This window comes from Chrysemys picta, chromosome 6 (genome assembly GCF_011386835.1).
Source record: "Chrysemys picta bellii isolate R12L10 chromosome 6, ASM1138683v2, whole genome shotgun sequence".
Classification (NCBI taxonomy): Eukaryota; Metazoa; Chordata; order Testudines; family Emydidae; genus Chrysemys; species Chrysemys picta.
The window spans coordinates 106,622,449-106,638,411 of NC_088796.1; the positions used below are offsets into that span (position 1 = coordinate 106,622,449).

The 15,963-nt window shown below is 41.6% G+C and overlaps 1 protein-coding gene across 40 annotated transcripts in view; it reads left to right on the plus strand.

The window, feature by feature from the left end:
• The window catches only part of MPDZ (multiple PDZ domain crumbs cell polarity complex component), a 131,938-nt gene that overhangs the window by 60,636 nt on the left and 55,339 nt on the right, over nt 1-15,963 (plus strand). For 25 of the 40 annotated variants that reach the window (XM_065549549.1, XM_042850478.2, XM_042850487.2 and 22 more), the window contains 5 exons: nt 175-255; nt 3,135-3,296; nt 7,925-8,200; nt 9,541-9,667; nt 15,188-15,386. In XM_065549549.1, coding sequence (XP_065405621.1) covers nt 175-255; nt 3,135-3,296; nt 7,925-8,200; nt 9,541-9,667; nt 15,188-15,386 — 845 coding nt within the window. The remainder of the gene's footprint in view (nt 1-174; nt 256-3,134; nt 3,297-7,924; nt 8,201-9,540; nt 9,668-15,187; nt 15,387-15,963) is intronic. The other 15 variants (XM_065549550.1, XM_065549554.1, XM_065549556.1 and 12 more) reach the window with 1 other exon arrangement.

The window sequence follows — 15,963 nt, forward strand, 5'->3', positions numbered from 1 at the left end:
TTTAGAAGTTGCCTGCATTTCTTTTTTATTAGTGATCGCAAGATTTGAGAGTATAAAAGCTATGGATTTTCACAGTGCAAGCAACTTGCATGAAGTGTAGATACTTTTATGCATTTCGAAAAACTGCCAATAGGAGTCCAGACTTTTAATGTATTCTTCTCTTTATTTGCACAGACCTGGGTCCTGAACTTGCATGATGTTGAGCACTTACTAAGAAATATTGAGTACCAGCTCCCATTGAAGTCATATTTTGATGTAGATATGAGTTGAGAAGTTTAAGTTAAATTTATAAACAATTGTCAGCATCCTTAAAGAGGATGTTTCATACAGAAAAAAAACTGTTGAATAGGAGAATTAAATCCTTCCATGTGTTTGTCATAGCTTTTTCTTAGCTTGTTTGTGAATTACAAAAGTGCTTTTTTCTATCAATGTCGTTAAATCCCACTGTCAATATCCTCTTCCTGTTCAGTCTTGCTTTGCTGTCATGGTACAGTATTTATAATATCACAATTATTTTCCTGACAAGATTATGACTTTATTGATACATCAAAGAGAAACTAGGTTGTGGGTGAGAAATTTCCTTTATTGTTAGTTTGCTTGAGTAAGGATTGAGTAAAAACTGAGCTCTGAATTTGGCCCACAGATTTTGCCCATGCAGCTCAGGTGCTCACATTTCAAGGATGTTGATAAATTTGAGAGGGTTCAGAGAAGAGTCTGGAGAATGAATAAAGGATTAGGAAAAACATGTTATAGTGATAGATTGAGCTCTTTGAGTCTATCAATTTAGTTTAACAAAGAGAAGGTTAAGGGGTAACTTGATTATAGTCTTGAGTATCTACAGGGGGAACAAATATTTAATAATGGGCTCTTCAATCTAGCAGAGAATGGTAAGTCATGATCCAATGGCTAGAAGTTGAAGCAAGATAAATTCAGACAGGAAATAAAAAGGAAATTTTTGACACTGAGAGTAATTAACAATTGGAACAATTTACCAATGTCAAAATGGATTCTCCATGGCTGACAATTGTTTAATCAAGATTGCATGTTTTTCTTAAAGATCTGCTGTAGTAATTATTTGGAAGAAGTTCTATGGCGTGTATTGTACTGAAGGTCAGAAAGATGATTACAGAGGTCCTTTCTGGACTTGGAATGTGAAAAATGTTTGAAAATAATGCTGATATATTAATAACCATACAAAAAAATGAAATAATAATATTTAAAATTTCATAATTAGGTGTCTAAATTGTATCTGCGAAATGGGAATTTGCTTGTGCAGTTACAAATTCAAGACTCGGAGACTGCAAAGTATATGCAGTTTCTTGTTTTCCATTTACAAATATAGGGCCAAATCCTGAAGTCCTTATACACTTTACTCAATCCTTATTCAGGCAGTTTAGACTTCAGTCTAAATTTGCCGGAATAGGGACTGAAGGTAAAATTCTCCAAAACACCTAAGTGACTTAGCTTCCTAAGGTGCCTAAATCTCCTTGGTAGTCAATTGGATTTGGGTTCCTAAGGTCCAGATTTTTAAGGATATTTAGGCATCTTACTCCAATTGAAGTGGGAGATAGGTGCCTAAATACCCTTTAAAATCTGACCCTTAAATGCTTAAATCACTTTTGAAAATGGGACTCAGTACACTTTTTAAAAGAGCCTGAGTTAAAACTAAGTTATAAGCTCAGGATTTGGCCTGTAGGTTTTCCGCATGCATTTTTAAAAATTCAGAGGAAAGTCTTTGACATCCTTCATCTGGCCTGTTGTGGCCTAGCAACATGTATTTCAGGAGTCTGAGTTAGGTATGTTATGTTGTATATTTTGGAGCATAATCTACCTAGCAGAAGAGCATATTGCATGTGCTGTTGTACGTAAGCACAACCGAGTCAGTTGAAGACTGAATGTAAACATTTACTCTGAAATTGTGTAGGGACGCAAGGTAGTACCTTTTTTTTTTTTTTTTTTTTTTTTCTACACACACACACACACACACCTTTGATAAAATTGAGTCTGTTATGACAGAGGTCCATTTGCATGAGTACAGGGGTCTCAGTGGAAATATAAAAGATATTGCTCTAATCCATGGTCATTGATGCAATAGAAGAAATCAATCCTTTTGAGCCATTAAAGTCCATTGTGACAATTATCATAATTGGAAATCTGAAATTACTAATTAATAATATGATTAACCATATAAAATAAAATATAGTATTATGAGCTGTGTTACCAGCTGTATTTAGAAGGGTCTTAATCTGTGGATTATCGACAGAGTTGGCTTTATTTGCTTCTTTTGGAGTTGACAGTGTAGGTATGATTCTGGTATACACCTGTTTTACACTAGTGTAATTCCTGATTTACATTTATGTGAATTAGATTAGAATCAGGAACAGAGTATATAAATGATAAAGTACAGTATAAAACAGCTGCCACAGTATATACGTATTAGAAGTCTTATGAAATTGTAGCGATTGTACATGCATATAGTACATGAATTTTAAACCTCACTATCTGTCATATTAGTTACTATCTCACATTAAAAGATAGCAGCTTACAAACCTTTTTAATAATACAAGCTAATTTGGAAATATGGGAACAAAGTAAAGGGTCTAAAACCCCAGACGTTTGTATTATTAAAATATTTCTGTACCTTTAAAAAAAATTCTGTACCTTTTAAAACCCACCAAGCCCATTTAAACAATCTATAGGTGGAGGGAAATTAATTTGTCCCTAAAATATGGCAGTAAGTGAAAATTCCCATTTTTGTAGCATTTATTCACCCAGGAAGACAAAAAAAAGTCTCAGGGATTTGTTGACGGCATGGGATAAAGCAGCATTTTCCCACTGTCTAATATCAGTGGTCATGGCCATTAGCCCATCTCTGCTCTGAAGTATTTGCAAAAACTCAGAGCCAAGTTTGGCTTTCAGATACATCTGTGCAACCTTTATTCAGTTTTGGATTACATAGGTGTAATTGCATGTGGAATTTGGCCCACTGTGTATAGAAGATTTTGTATAAAACAGAGAAACAGAAAAATATTAAGCAAAGTACCAGCAAGGATTTAGCCACACATGTGCAAGTGTTTGGGGCTTATGTGGTCTGAAGATAGCAGATAGCCTGATTAAATTGCCTTTGTTATTAGGTGGACTCAAGTGAGGCAGATCTAGCGGATGAATCCACCTTTGAATCACAGTATACTTCAGACAATGATGACACCTTCCAGGCTTCTGTGTTAGCTCTGCACGGCAGTAGCTGTAGTGATGGTCTGAACTATAGCCTCTCTCTTCCATCATCAACTCCCAAGGTAAAAAGAAAATATAATTGTATTGATGGCAGACCTTGATTATAAGTATAAAAAACTCAATATTTATGTTTAGCTGCTGTATTAAATATAGAGGCATTATGTTGCCACAGTTCCATCTGCTCATAGGTTCATTATCAGATTAAAGTGCAATTTCATTTAGGTAATGTTGATTGGATACCTTTCAGACTTGTATGTCAGAGAGAGAAGGAGATAGAAGGTTCAAAGCTTTGATTGTATTTTGTATCACCAGAAAGTTAACCTATTTGGAGACAATTTGTACCATCAAATTTGTGCTGAGTAGTCTGCTACAAAAATGTAAATTGTTATTAAATTTCAGAGCATATTAAAGACTGGCTACATAAATGGCTGTACACAGAAAAATTGCATTCTACTACAGGTACAATAGTTTAGGCATAAAAGCAAAAGTAAGCCTCCTTTTCAGCATATCTTATCATGGTATTGTTAGAATTATATTAATTTACTATATTCCTGAGACGACTGATGTTGTAATTAATTGCTGATTGAGATTCCATTAGCAGTTAAACTCAATCAGCAAAGAACAAGTTCCTAAGAAATATAAAAATGATTTTTTATTTTTGTGCCATTCACATACCCATATTGAATTGCTTTTGTATATTGATGGTGCCTTTTTTGTTTCTCTCAGTCATTGCTTTTTCTTGTTTTCTTGGCAAACTATTAATTTTTTTTAGCCAGGACTTTTCCAGTGTGTTTCTTCAAGTATTCAAGGTAGACCTGTCATCATCTTTGCAGGCGACACCATGTAGTTTTCTTGGATGGTTTGCAGTGTGTAATCTTGAATAGAGCAGCTGCTGCATCTTCCTCCACACCTGAGACTCAGTGGCTGGCTTTATCCCTTCTGGAATGTGTTCAGCCTTTACTATCCATGGGACTGAAAGCCGAGTTCATCTCCTAATGGAATCTCCTAATCCACAACAGAGTGTACCTTTGCTCTGCCAATGGGACAGATTGCATTGTTTAACTTAGTAATTGTTACCTAAAGGGATTATGCACTATGCATGCTGAGAAACATACATTTTACAGGACAAAGCTGATCTTAAAGAATACACGGTGCTGGGGCTCCCTGAAATCTTCATTTTTTTCTGCATTTTTTTAAAGTCCGTTTTTGTTGGAGCTTTTAAAATTTATAGGTCTGATTCTCCACTGCCTGGCTCCTTGTGCAGATATTTACATCAGTGCACAGTGGGTGTAAAATGTTAATGTTCTATTCTTGTAGCCCTTTCAACTCTCTGCAAAAGTGTAAACAGCTACACCTGGTGAAAGGCAGTGGAGAAGCTAGTGTTAACAAGGAGACCTGTGAAACAAGTGGCTGATGCAGTACAACCCAAAGAAGTGTATGCTATAGGCATTATGAGAAACAGTGAAATTGGGTGTGTCTGGCCATTTGGAAAGTGCATCTCATATGATAGGTCACTGGAATACAAGCTTTTGAGAGCTTTATTGTTTTCAAAATAAGTGAAGAAAAATGTTTTAAATCAAAATAATCTGATGCATTTTCCTCAAATAAATAAAATATAATTAGCAAAGTTTAAAGCATTGACCACTCTTACAGAGTAACAAAAAATGTGGGGAGTGGAACCAGTTTAATTCATTTGTAGCTGCATATGCACTAAAATATAGAACCTAAAGTTTTTCAGGCAGCAGAAATAGCATCATCAGGAGAATAAACATGAACAGACCATGTCTGATGTAGCTTTCCCATCCTTGTACCATGAAATGGGCCATATCTGTACCATGAATTGAAGTCAATGACAGTCTAAAAGAAGTTACTTCTTTCTTCCTGAAGACCATGTGAATTCTCAGTTTGTGTGTTAAGACTTACAGCATTCTCTTCCAGATATATATATATAACTGGAAGAGAATATAATATAAAAAGGAGAATACCTGCACTGAAATATGGTAGCTACACTCAACCACCTAGCCAATGCCCACCCATATGTCCATGCATGGCTATGCTTTTCAGTGTACTAGTATTCAATGCAGTAGATACACAGAAGGGAGAAAAAGATAAATATGCACAAATAAACTATATCAGATGACAGTCTTCACTGGATAGTCATCAAAACAGGCCCACATTTGAGTATTCCATCTAAGTTACATTTGAAGAGATAAAAGCCTAAATCCTTCTAATCACCATGGTGCAATAAAAATAAAATCACCTCCTACCATTTACAGAACACAAACCAGGAACCCTAATCTATTTAGTCATCATCTGCATGCTTGAAAGACGGCTGCCATTTCCACCTTTAACACGATATTTACTCTTAGAGGGATTGATCCAGCTCCCATTGAAATCAATGAAAAAAACCTTTCACTGACATCAGTGAGAATTGATGCCTTCACATCTGCTGTACTGCTTGTGCAATTGCTCACACATGATGATGGGACTAGGAGCAAGCAGAACATCTAAAAAGCCAGTGAAAATAAATGTTAATGCCTTCTGATGTAAAATGTCACACAACACTACTGCTTGCTGTGCACTTTGAGTTCTAAAGGTGTGCCTTATAGAAAATGAGTGATATTTGAAAGAGGAATAGGGGATATGTGAGAGCAGTGTGGGAGAATTAATGGAGGGGAGAGTTCTTGTAACTGTAATGAAGAAGGAAAGAGATGGAATAAGAGAAATTGCGCACTATTTCTGATGTTGAAGGAAAATGCTTTAATGTCTTTGATACGTAGTTTAACAGTAGGGAGTAGCCTGCATTTTCAAAAATGACTAGGGATTTGCATGCCAGTTTGCAACTCTAAAGGGCCTGATTTTTAGGAACTGCTAAAACCAGGCCCTTTAAGGTGTTATAAACTGTGCATCCAAAAATCAAGACATCCAAAACCACTAGTCAAGTTTAAAAATTTAGCCAATCTTGTATAAAAAGATTTTGTGTGGTAATGCAGCCCAGGTCAGTGAAATTTGAAGTAAATGCTGCTTGATCTCGCTTTTAAATAAAAAATGTGGATTATTAAACAAAGCTTGGCAAACTTGAAAACATCCACACTTGTTCGTTCAGCATTGGATCTTCTGGTGTTTTATATTCCACGTCCACCTACTGCAAGTATGCCTGGTTGCATAATAAGCATATAAATATTGATGTAAAATGTCCCTAGAGCTATGCCAGTTTATGCCAGCTGAGGATCTGGCCTGTAAATATTTTCTGCCATAACTATTTTAATAGTAGAAAAGATGCAACAAAATAAGACATTTTTTATAAAAGAAAATCTTCTTATAGTAAAATGACTCTGTGATCTGTGAAGACACTGTATTGTATTTGATAATAAGTAGTTGTTCTTAACAGAGTTCTATAAGCTTTAGCTTCAGTTTAACATATTTAGCATAAAATATGCATTTTAACAATACTATACACAGGGCCTTACCAAATTCACAGTCCATTTTAGTCAATTTCACAGTCGTAGGAATTTAAAAATATTAAATTTCATGTTTTCAGCTATTTAAATCTGAAATTGCATGGAGTTGTAGTTGTAGGGGTCCTGACCCAAAAAAGAGTTGTGTGGTTTTTTTTTTTGCAAGGTTATTGTAAGGAGTGTTATGGTACTGCTACCCTTATTTCAGCACTGCTGCTGGTGGTGGCACCGCCTTCAGAGCTGGGCAGCTGGAGAACGGCAGCTGCTGGCCAGGAGCCAGATCTGCAGACAGAGCCGCTGCACTCGGCTGAGCCCTCAAGGGTTAACAAGTTGTTAATGTAGCCTCACACTCTACAAGGCAGCATGAATGGGAGGGAAGACAGCATGGCAAAGAGACAGACACACACCTTGTGTGTGAGGGAGATGTGCATTGCCCCTTTAAGTATGCTGACCTCACTCTAAGTAAATTGCCTTTTTAAATAGATCAGCATGTTGAGACATCAGCTGATGCCAGCAAGCTCCCTGAGCCCTGTCGTCCCCCCTGCCCTGCTCTGTGTATGGTGTAAAGGAGCGAGGGGGAGGGGGACACCTTCTCCCCCATACCACCCCCCGCACAGCAAGCAGGAGGCTCCCGGGAGCAGCTTCAAGGCAGAGGGCAGGAGCAGCACGTTGGCAGTGGCAGGAGGGACAGCTGCTGGCAACTGATAGCCTGCTGGGCAGCTGCCACACAGGGAACTTAGGGGAGTGGGGAGCCGATGTGGGGGCTGCTGGTCCACCCTGGTTCCAAGCCCCCACCAGCTAGCTCCAATGGCTGCTCTTTCTGCAAGCAGCGGACAAAGCACGCGGCTGCCAAACAACGTTATAAGGGAGCATTGCACAGCTTTAAACAAGCATGTTCCTTAATAGATCAGCAACGTAACAACAAAACAATGTTAACCGGGATGACTTTAAGTGAGGAGTTACTGTACCTAAAATAATCTTGCAACCCCCTAAAATAACCTTGCAACCCTGCTGCAACTGCCTTTTGGGTCAGGACCCCCAATGTGAGAAGCGATGGTCTCCCCCGTAAAATCTGTATAGTATAGGGTAAAAGAACACAAAAGACCAGATTTCACCTGGGGAGACCAGATTTCACAGTCCGTGATGCGTTTTTTATGACTGTTAATTTGGTAGGCCCTAACTATGTAAGATCATTAATTTTTTTTCTCACTATTCCTGATTCTGTTTAACAGGGTGTTGGTGAAGATTCCTCAAATGATTTCCGACCATCCAACAAGAATCTATACAACATAGATCTAATTCAGGGAGGGGAAGAGAAACAATCCTTAGAGGACACGAGCATGGTACCTGCTGGTGGTGTTTCCAAAAAGGATCCTCTGCCTTCAGATATTTCTGAGAAACTCGCTGAATATGAAAATATAGCTGCTTGGATGGAACCTCAGACGTCAGCCAAAGTTGCACAAAATACAAACTCTGCTATCACAGTGCACCCTGACCTTACTGGAAAAGTAAAGATCCTGTTGTATGGCTTTTATACAGAGAATATGTATTTACATGCCATGGTCATTGTTAAAAATCAACATTTGCTCACAACTACTTCCTGGCAAACATAAAGTTATTTCTGGGAGTCAACTATGGTATCTCATAGCTGGATTGTGACTTTAGGCACAAGCCAGAGTAAGGACTACCAACCCAGGAGTAGCCCCGTCAGGTGGTGTGGCCCAGAGACACATGCCTGCAGGGCCGTCCCTACTCAGATGCAAAGTACGCAGCTGCGTAGGGCACCAAGAAATTTGGGGCACCAAATTTCCTGGTGCCCTACGCAGCTGTGTGCTGCTCCAGCCCCTGCCCCGTCTCTTCCCCATGGCCCACCCCTGCTGTGGCCCCATGGCCCCACTCCGCCCCTTCCTGCTCCGTCCCAGCCCCCCCACACTCCCCTGAGGCCTGCAGCAGGGCTTTGCCTGCACTCACTGGCGGCGGGAAGTGCAGTGACCCGGCCCCAGCTGCCGGTGAGTGCGGGCGGGCAGTTCCTCCCTGTCCCCCAAGCCCACTCCCTCTCCCCACGGAGGCATGGGGGCCCCCCACCTCTCCCCTCCGGGGGGGCTGCATAGGGCCCCAGAATAGCTAGGGATGGCCCTGCATCCCTGAGTCACAGTTCTTCCTCTGTGTCCTCCTTGCTCTGGGGGAATGGAGGAGCTAGTAAAGGAATTCATTGCTGGCCTGTAGCAGCAATAAATCACTACCACAGAGGCTGGGCAAATAGGGGAACTGGTGCCAAGGCTCTGTGTGATTTTAATTAAAAAAAATAAAATAAAAAAGAATAAATTGCGATTTCTTATTAAATTAGCTGTTATCTGACATGCCAAACTCATGAAAAAACACAGAAATTGGGCTTGTTTTTGGCTTAATTGGCTTGTTAGCTGCTTGTTGGCTAGTTTTTGGCTTGTTGCTTGTTGCTTCTTTTTTTGTTTGTTTGTTTTTTGTTTTGTTTTAATCGGTTCTCGGCAAGCAGGGGCAAAGGGCAAGCAGGGGCAACGGGGGGGAGAGAGTCAGGGGTGCACAGTGGGTCCACCACAGTCGCAGACTGCACACTGGGGGGATCTAGTCACATAGAGTGTTGGGGTTCTTACGGATTGGCTTGTTTTGGCCTTATTTTGAAATGGGATTCGCATGATTTTTGGCTTTTTGTGGAAGTCGGGGTGCTTATTTACCGCATGAAAGTTGGCAACTGTGGTTGTTATTCTTAAAGCTTGGCTTTTTGTCAAATATTTGTGATTTTTTACATCCATGAAGTTCAGTCATATTTTGAACTTGCTGTTTTGAATTGAAATGTTTTTCTTTGTATTAGGATCCAGTGTATTTAATGGAAAAGAGCTACCTGACATCTACTACTGAGGGAAGTTCCACAATCCAAAATACACCTGAAAACATGCATGAGAAGACTATCACTATTGCAAAAGGCAATTCAAGTCTAGGTAGAGTATCTGATCATTGGTCTGTTTGCTCTTTCTCGGCTAATATTTCCCTATCTGTATGGTCTGTTGTCTTCACAGTTTTCAGCCTACTCCAGTTACTGCTAAAGATCTTCACTGTAGTATAGTAGGTGTACACTTCCCTTTATACTCTGTCCTCAGTTCATTGTGAGTTCTGAAAGCTGACGTTACCTCATCAGTCAGTCAAACTCCAATAATAAAATAAAAATCAACAATCAAAAAAGTGAAGTGCTTGATAGTCCAACCAAATATATATCCTTCTAATAAATCAAAAAATGGAGGAACTTCTACACTGAAATGTTTTGTCAAAAAAATCTAATACTTTTAATATTTTTTTCTTAGTTACCATCGTTTATATTAACTGATTTAGATGGAATAAAATAAAGCTAAGGTCATGACTGGAACTTGAGGAAACTAAGCAGTTTGTATAATCGCCTATCAGGGTTGAGGCGTTCTGCACTGGAGCATGAAAAGGACTTTGGTTAAAGGACTCTGGGCCAGATTTTCAAGGGTATTTAGGCACCTAAGCATACAGATACGTATCTAGTGGGATTTTCAATAGGGCCTAAGCAGGTTGAGCACCTAACTCCTATTGATTTCATGTGACTTCTGTTTTCATCTTTAGGTGCCTAAATATGTTTGAAAAAGTTGCCCTTTGTCTCTCTAATGGATAATACTTTGAGTTCAAAGACTCAATAATTGTTAGGTGGTATTCCAGACTTGATGGTCTTATGTTTATCTGGGATGTGTAACTTCCTGGGCCTAAGGACTGCACCCACAGTATGACAAGACAGTATGGAGTGATCAGGCCCCGTTGTCAAGTTGAAACACCTTGGGCTAGATGTACGCTGCCCTTCAGAGGCCCTGCAGTGGGGAATGGACAGTAATTGCTCCCTGCTCCATTTGGTATGTCCTGTATAAGGGCCATCTCAGCCCCGGCACCTGGCTATGCAGGGACTACAACCAACATGGCCATTCCCTGGAAACAACTCAGCAGAAAAGAGGTGGAGCTCCATCCCCCTCCTCCCCCCGCCCCAGGCATTGGCCAACAAAGCTGGCTGGCTGCATGGAGAGGGATGTAGGCTGCCCCCCTTAAAGGTTGTGGTAAATTATTCCCTTTACAGTGCATCTAGTCCAGGGGTGGGCAAACTTCTTGGCTCCAGGGCCACATCGGCGTTGCGAACTGTATGGAGGGCTGGGTAGGGAAGGCTGTGCCTCCCTAAACAGCCTGGCCCCACCCCCCTATCCGCCCCATCCCACTTCCCACCCCCTGACTGCACCCCTCAGAACACCCGACCTACCCAATCCTGCCTGCTCCTCGTCCCCTGACCGCCCCCTCCCGGGACCCCCACCCCTAACCACCCCCCCCGGGACCCCACCCTCTATCCAACCAACCCCCCCGCTCCCTGTCCCCTGACTGCCATCCCAACCCCTATCCACATACCCGCCCCCTGACAGCCCCCCGGGACTCCCACGCCTATCCAACCCCACCCCCGTCCCCTGACTGCCCTGACCCCTATCCACACCCCTGCCCTAACTGCCCTGACCCCTATCCACACCCCTGCCCTAACTGCCCCCCGGGACCACACTCCCTATCCAACCCCCCCTGCTCCCTGTGCCCTGACTGCCCCAACCCCTATCCACACCCCCGCTCCCTGACAGTCCCCCTCCCCCGGGACTCCCACACCTATCCAACCCTCCCTGTCCCCTGACCTCCCCCCACCCCCAACTTCTGCCCCATCCAACCGCCCCCTGTCCCCTGACTGTCCCCCGGGACCCCCTGCCCCTTATCCAACCCCCCCCTGTCCCCTGACTGTCCCCCGGGACCCCCTGCCCCTTATCCAACCCCCACCCCCTTATCATGATGCTAAGAGCAGCAGGAGCTCACAGCCCCACTTCCTGGCCAGAGCCAGCCACGCCACCCACGCTGCCCAGCAGGAGCAGTGGGCCAGAGTGCTGGCGATGCAGTGCGCTGTGGCTGCCAGGTGACAGTGGGGGGCGGGAGGGGTGGGCAGAATGGTCCCACAGGCCATAGTTTGCCCACCTCTTATCTAGTCAATCACAGGAGGCACTGCGCCACTCTGAGACAGAATGGCTTATGGTGTTCCCCATGGGGCAGTGCAGCTCTGGACTGCCCCCAAAGTAGGACACAATGTAGCCCTGTGTAGTCATTTCCTTCTAGTTAGCTAAATAGCTAACAGTCATGTATTGATGATTGAAGCATGTAGGGGGAGCTCTGGCCTGCCATCTTTCTGCTGAGTTGTTCCCAGGAGAGGTGTATCTAGACAGCTGCCCCAGTGCCCCTTCAAATGCAGATGGTATGATTCTCGATATCCCTTACCCAAGATGTGCAGAGATGGGTGGGGAGCTATTACTCTCCCTGCTCCCCACCATATAACTGGAGGGCACAATGTAGTCCAAAGTCCAGCCTTTGCCAAGAATAACTAAGTACTCCATACTGGCCACATGTACTGTAGGTGCAGTGAGTAGGGTCAGTAAGTTGCATGTCAGTGAAACATAAACATAAGAACACCCAATTATATATTTATATGTAGTCCAAAGTTAAATTGCAAAAAGTTGGAATTTCTTAGTAGTAGTATGTATGATATAATGTGAAAATAAAAGAATCTAGCTTTTGGTCGTCCCCTCCCCCTTCCCCTTGCAATCCCTTCTTGTTCTGGACCCCTGTGCTGCTGGGGCCTGGCCAACGTTTTGCACACATGGCTGCACTGCTTTTAACTTTCACTTTTAGTAAAGGAGCTAAATCAAGGGCTGTATAATAGTGCTGAAAGCTGCAGCTGTGTCAATTATTTCAGTTGAGAACTGGCATTTTGTTTCTTTAAATGGCATCGGTCATGGCTTCAAACTCAGACACAACACTGTTAGCTTGCGGTTTAATTAAAAAAATGATGTTGGGAGAACTGAATGCGTCAGATATAATGAAAGGTAAGGTGTCATTACTCTGGTAATATATTAGTGAAAGCTGTTGATGCACCAGCAGTGGCATTTAATTTTTTCTCTTTGCTTGTACTTCTGAAGTCATAGATGTGACATCTGACATGCAAGTAAAGTTTAATATTGATGTGATCTCATAGGTGATGGGCCAAATTTGTCGTTGGTGTGATTGTGTTGATTGCAGTGGAGCTGTGCCCATTTACCCAAGGGAGGAACTGGGTTCATACTCTAGAGATATATTTTGGTTGGCACTCTGGAAACGGGTAGTGCCCACAGAAAGGAGCACACACATGCTGCCTGTGTTCTGGCTGAGTGCAACTCAACATAGAACTACATGTGCATTCTGTTTCTACTAAGAATAACCCGTGCAAGTGGATCTCCACAGAGATTATTGCTGGATGAAGGAGTGTATGAGAATAAACATATGGATGATGCCCCCAGATCACAGCCTATGCTGGCCATCTGTCATATGTGCAGCATTTGCTTTGGACATAACTAACCTAGGAGGCAGAATAAAGGCAGCTGACTTCTGTCACGTACTCCCACTACTAGCCATGGGGTAGAAGAATTTATGAAAATCTAAAGCACCCTTTCCTCTGGGTGATTTAGATTAAAATACAGATGTACATGTTCATTGAGCCAATCAGAGAACCTGCCCAGAGCTCAAATTGCCTGCCAAAGGTGAGTCCTCTACCCCAGATAACCTTGTGTCCTTCCTTCTGTTTCATTATTAAATGCCCTGAAAAAGAGATGGGCTTTGCAGTGTGCCTGGGAGGTTAATAAATCTGGGCCCTGGCATGCCAAAGCAAGGAAGAACGTTCCAGAGTTCAGGGCAGTGCCCTGCTAGCACTCAGGAGGCTCCAACTCAGTAGCCTCCACTGATCTCAACGGCAAATGGGGAGAGAGAGGCGGTTTCACGTAATCAGGAGCCACTAATAAGAGCTTTATAGTTTCTGGCATGAGGCCATGCACAGGACAAGCCAGTATTGGCCTATTGTTACTTGTTTCTTTAAATCATTATAACATTTCCCCCTCTCAAAATGCGTTTCTCACTTTTTATTTGTGAGTGTGAAAGAACCTTTATGGTGGTGCCTAGAGGTGCCCAGTTTTGTTTACCTCACCGTTTATGCCTGTTTTCAAAAGCCCTAGGGCTGTAAGCAGGCTGAGTATAACTTTAATGAGTGTTCCAAGGTCTTGATGTGCTGGGCAAAATTTTCAGACTTTGGGTGCTGGCTCCTACATCTACTTTTAGGCCCCCCGGTTTGCTTTGCAGAAGCAATGAGATCCTTTAGTTCCCACTAAAGCCGGTGGGAGCTGGGGGTAATCAGAACTCTAAAAATCAAGTCCTTTTTATTTAGGAGGCTAAATATGGATTTAAGAGCCTAACTTTAGGTACTTATGTTTGAAATAACTTGGTGTTAACTGGCACACTTTGTGGCAGTCTTACTAGAGAGGACAAAGACAGAATTGGTGAAGGTGATAGTATTAACCTCCCATCCCTAGAGGTTCATTGGCAGTGCTGAGTAGAAAGATTGACCTGCTGTCCTACAGGTACCTTTCTTTTGCCTATTCTGTGTATTATTAGAGAAAGATGGCTCTGGAGAATGATAGTCAAGTACTTTTCATAAGCACTAAATATCCTCAAAAATAAAAAATAGAAAAACTCATATTTTAAAAAATACCCGAACACACAATCATATTTGAAATCCTTCAGTGAGTATGAGTCAGAATCAAACAAAATAGTGAGCAGCATCTGTCTTTCCTTCTTCCTGTAGTGAAAGGAAGATGGAAACAAGGATTGACTGTAATTGTAGGCTTATAAGGTACTGCTGTGACCTAGCTAAAGTGTATATAACTGACATATGCTCTCTCTCTCAACAGTACACACTCTAACCTAAATCATAAGGCACTACTTGATCCAGTGTCCATTGAAATCAATGGGAAGATGCCCATGAACTTCAACGGACATTGGATCAGGCATTCTGTACGCACCAAGAATTTTCTGCTTAGTGTTAGGTGTATTGATTTTCTGTTCCTATTTATTGATCCTGACTTTGTTTCAAACCTCAGGGTTTTTTTGTTTTTTTGTTTTTTGTTTGTTTGTTTGTTTTTAAATCCTTCTCTAATATAATTAAAATAAATAAAATTACCTTTAACTTTGTGTTATAAAAAATCTAAGACTGATCGATCTGATCATGTTTAGAAGCAATTTATATCTCTCCCACTCTAGCTTTTTTTAAATTTTTCTTTCTCTCTATTTTAAATACCACTACAATCACATTTTTCGTTTGGTAAGAAACTTCAAAAATGAATGTCTTTGTGTAGGGGCTGTGACTGCTGTTCCTGCCCACAGGCTGGAATAGCATCTTTGGTTCTGCAGAGTGCATTGAATCCTGTTCAGCAGACCCAGATGTAGGGGGTGGAATCCACATCTCCTGCATCTGCATGCTCCGTTAGTGTTCAGTGCAGGTGGAATGTATTTCACCTTATACACTGTGTTCCTTATTTATATATACAATAATCTGCTCCATGCCTGTCTTATAACAGGGATGACAGTAAGTTCCAATAAAGATGGCTCGGGAATGATAGTCCGCAGCATCATCCATGGCGGTTCCATAAGTCGTGATGGACGAATCGGTGTGGGGGATTGTATTCTGTCCATTAATGAAGAGACAACCACTAATTTAACCAATGCGCAGGCCCGGGCTATGCTGAGGAGACATTCACTCATTGGACCTGATATAAAGTAGGTAAAGCTAGGGTAAGAGTTGTGGTGGGAAGGGACTAGCAGTCAAGAAATATAGTGCAAGTCAATATTCTAAACAAGACAGGTTTGGGGGGAGTTTTTTCCTCCTGAAAATTAAAGTCATCATTAAATTGGGGCTTTATATGATTGAAAGTTGAAATCATTTGTGAAAGGTTTTGTGTTTTTCCTTTGCCACTATCATCATTGCTCTGCCTGTCTTTATTCAAGAACAAGGTAATCAAAACCTTTTAAAAGAGCAACTTTCTCAAATCAGGCTCATTCAAGTCCCAACATTTCTATTTCTATCAAGAAAATAATAAGACTTTAGTTGGGGATTTGTGATTCTGAAATGTGAATTGTTCTTGCCATGGCATAAGTGATTTTGTTTGCAGAATATCTTTATAATGAGCTCATCTTTGCTGGTTGCCTAACAGAAAGTATGACACATGATATTAATGCAGAAAAAGAACATTGAAAGGATAATTTTCAGTACATCTATGACAAATGGCAGTTTTCTGTTGATACGTAAAAAGGAGCTACTATTGTAATAATAGCACACCAAAGAATGGACTTTTTA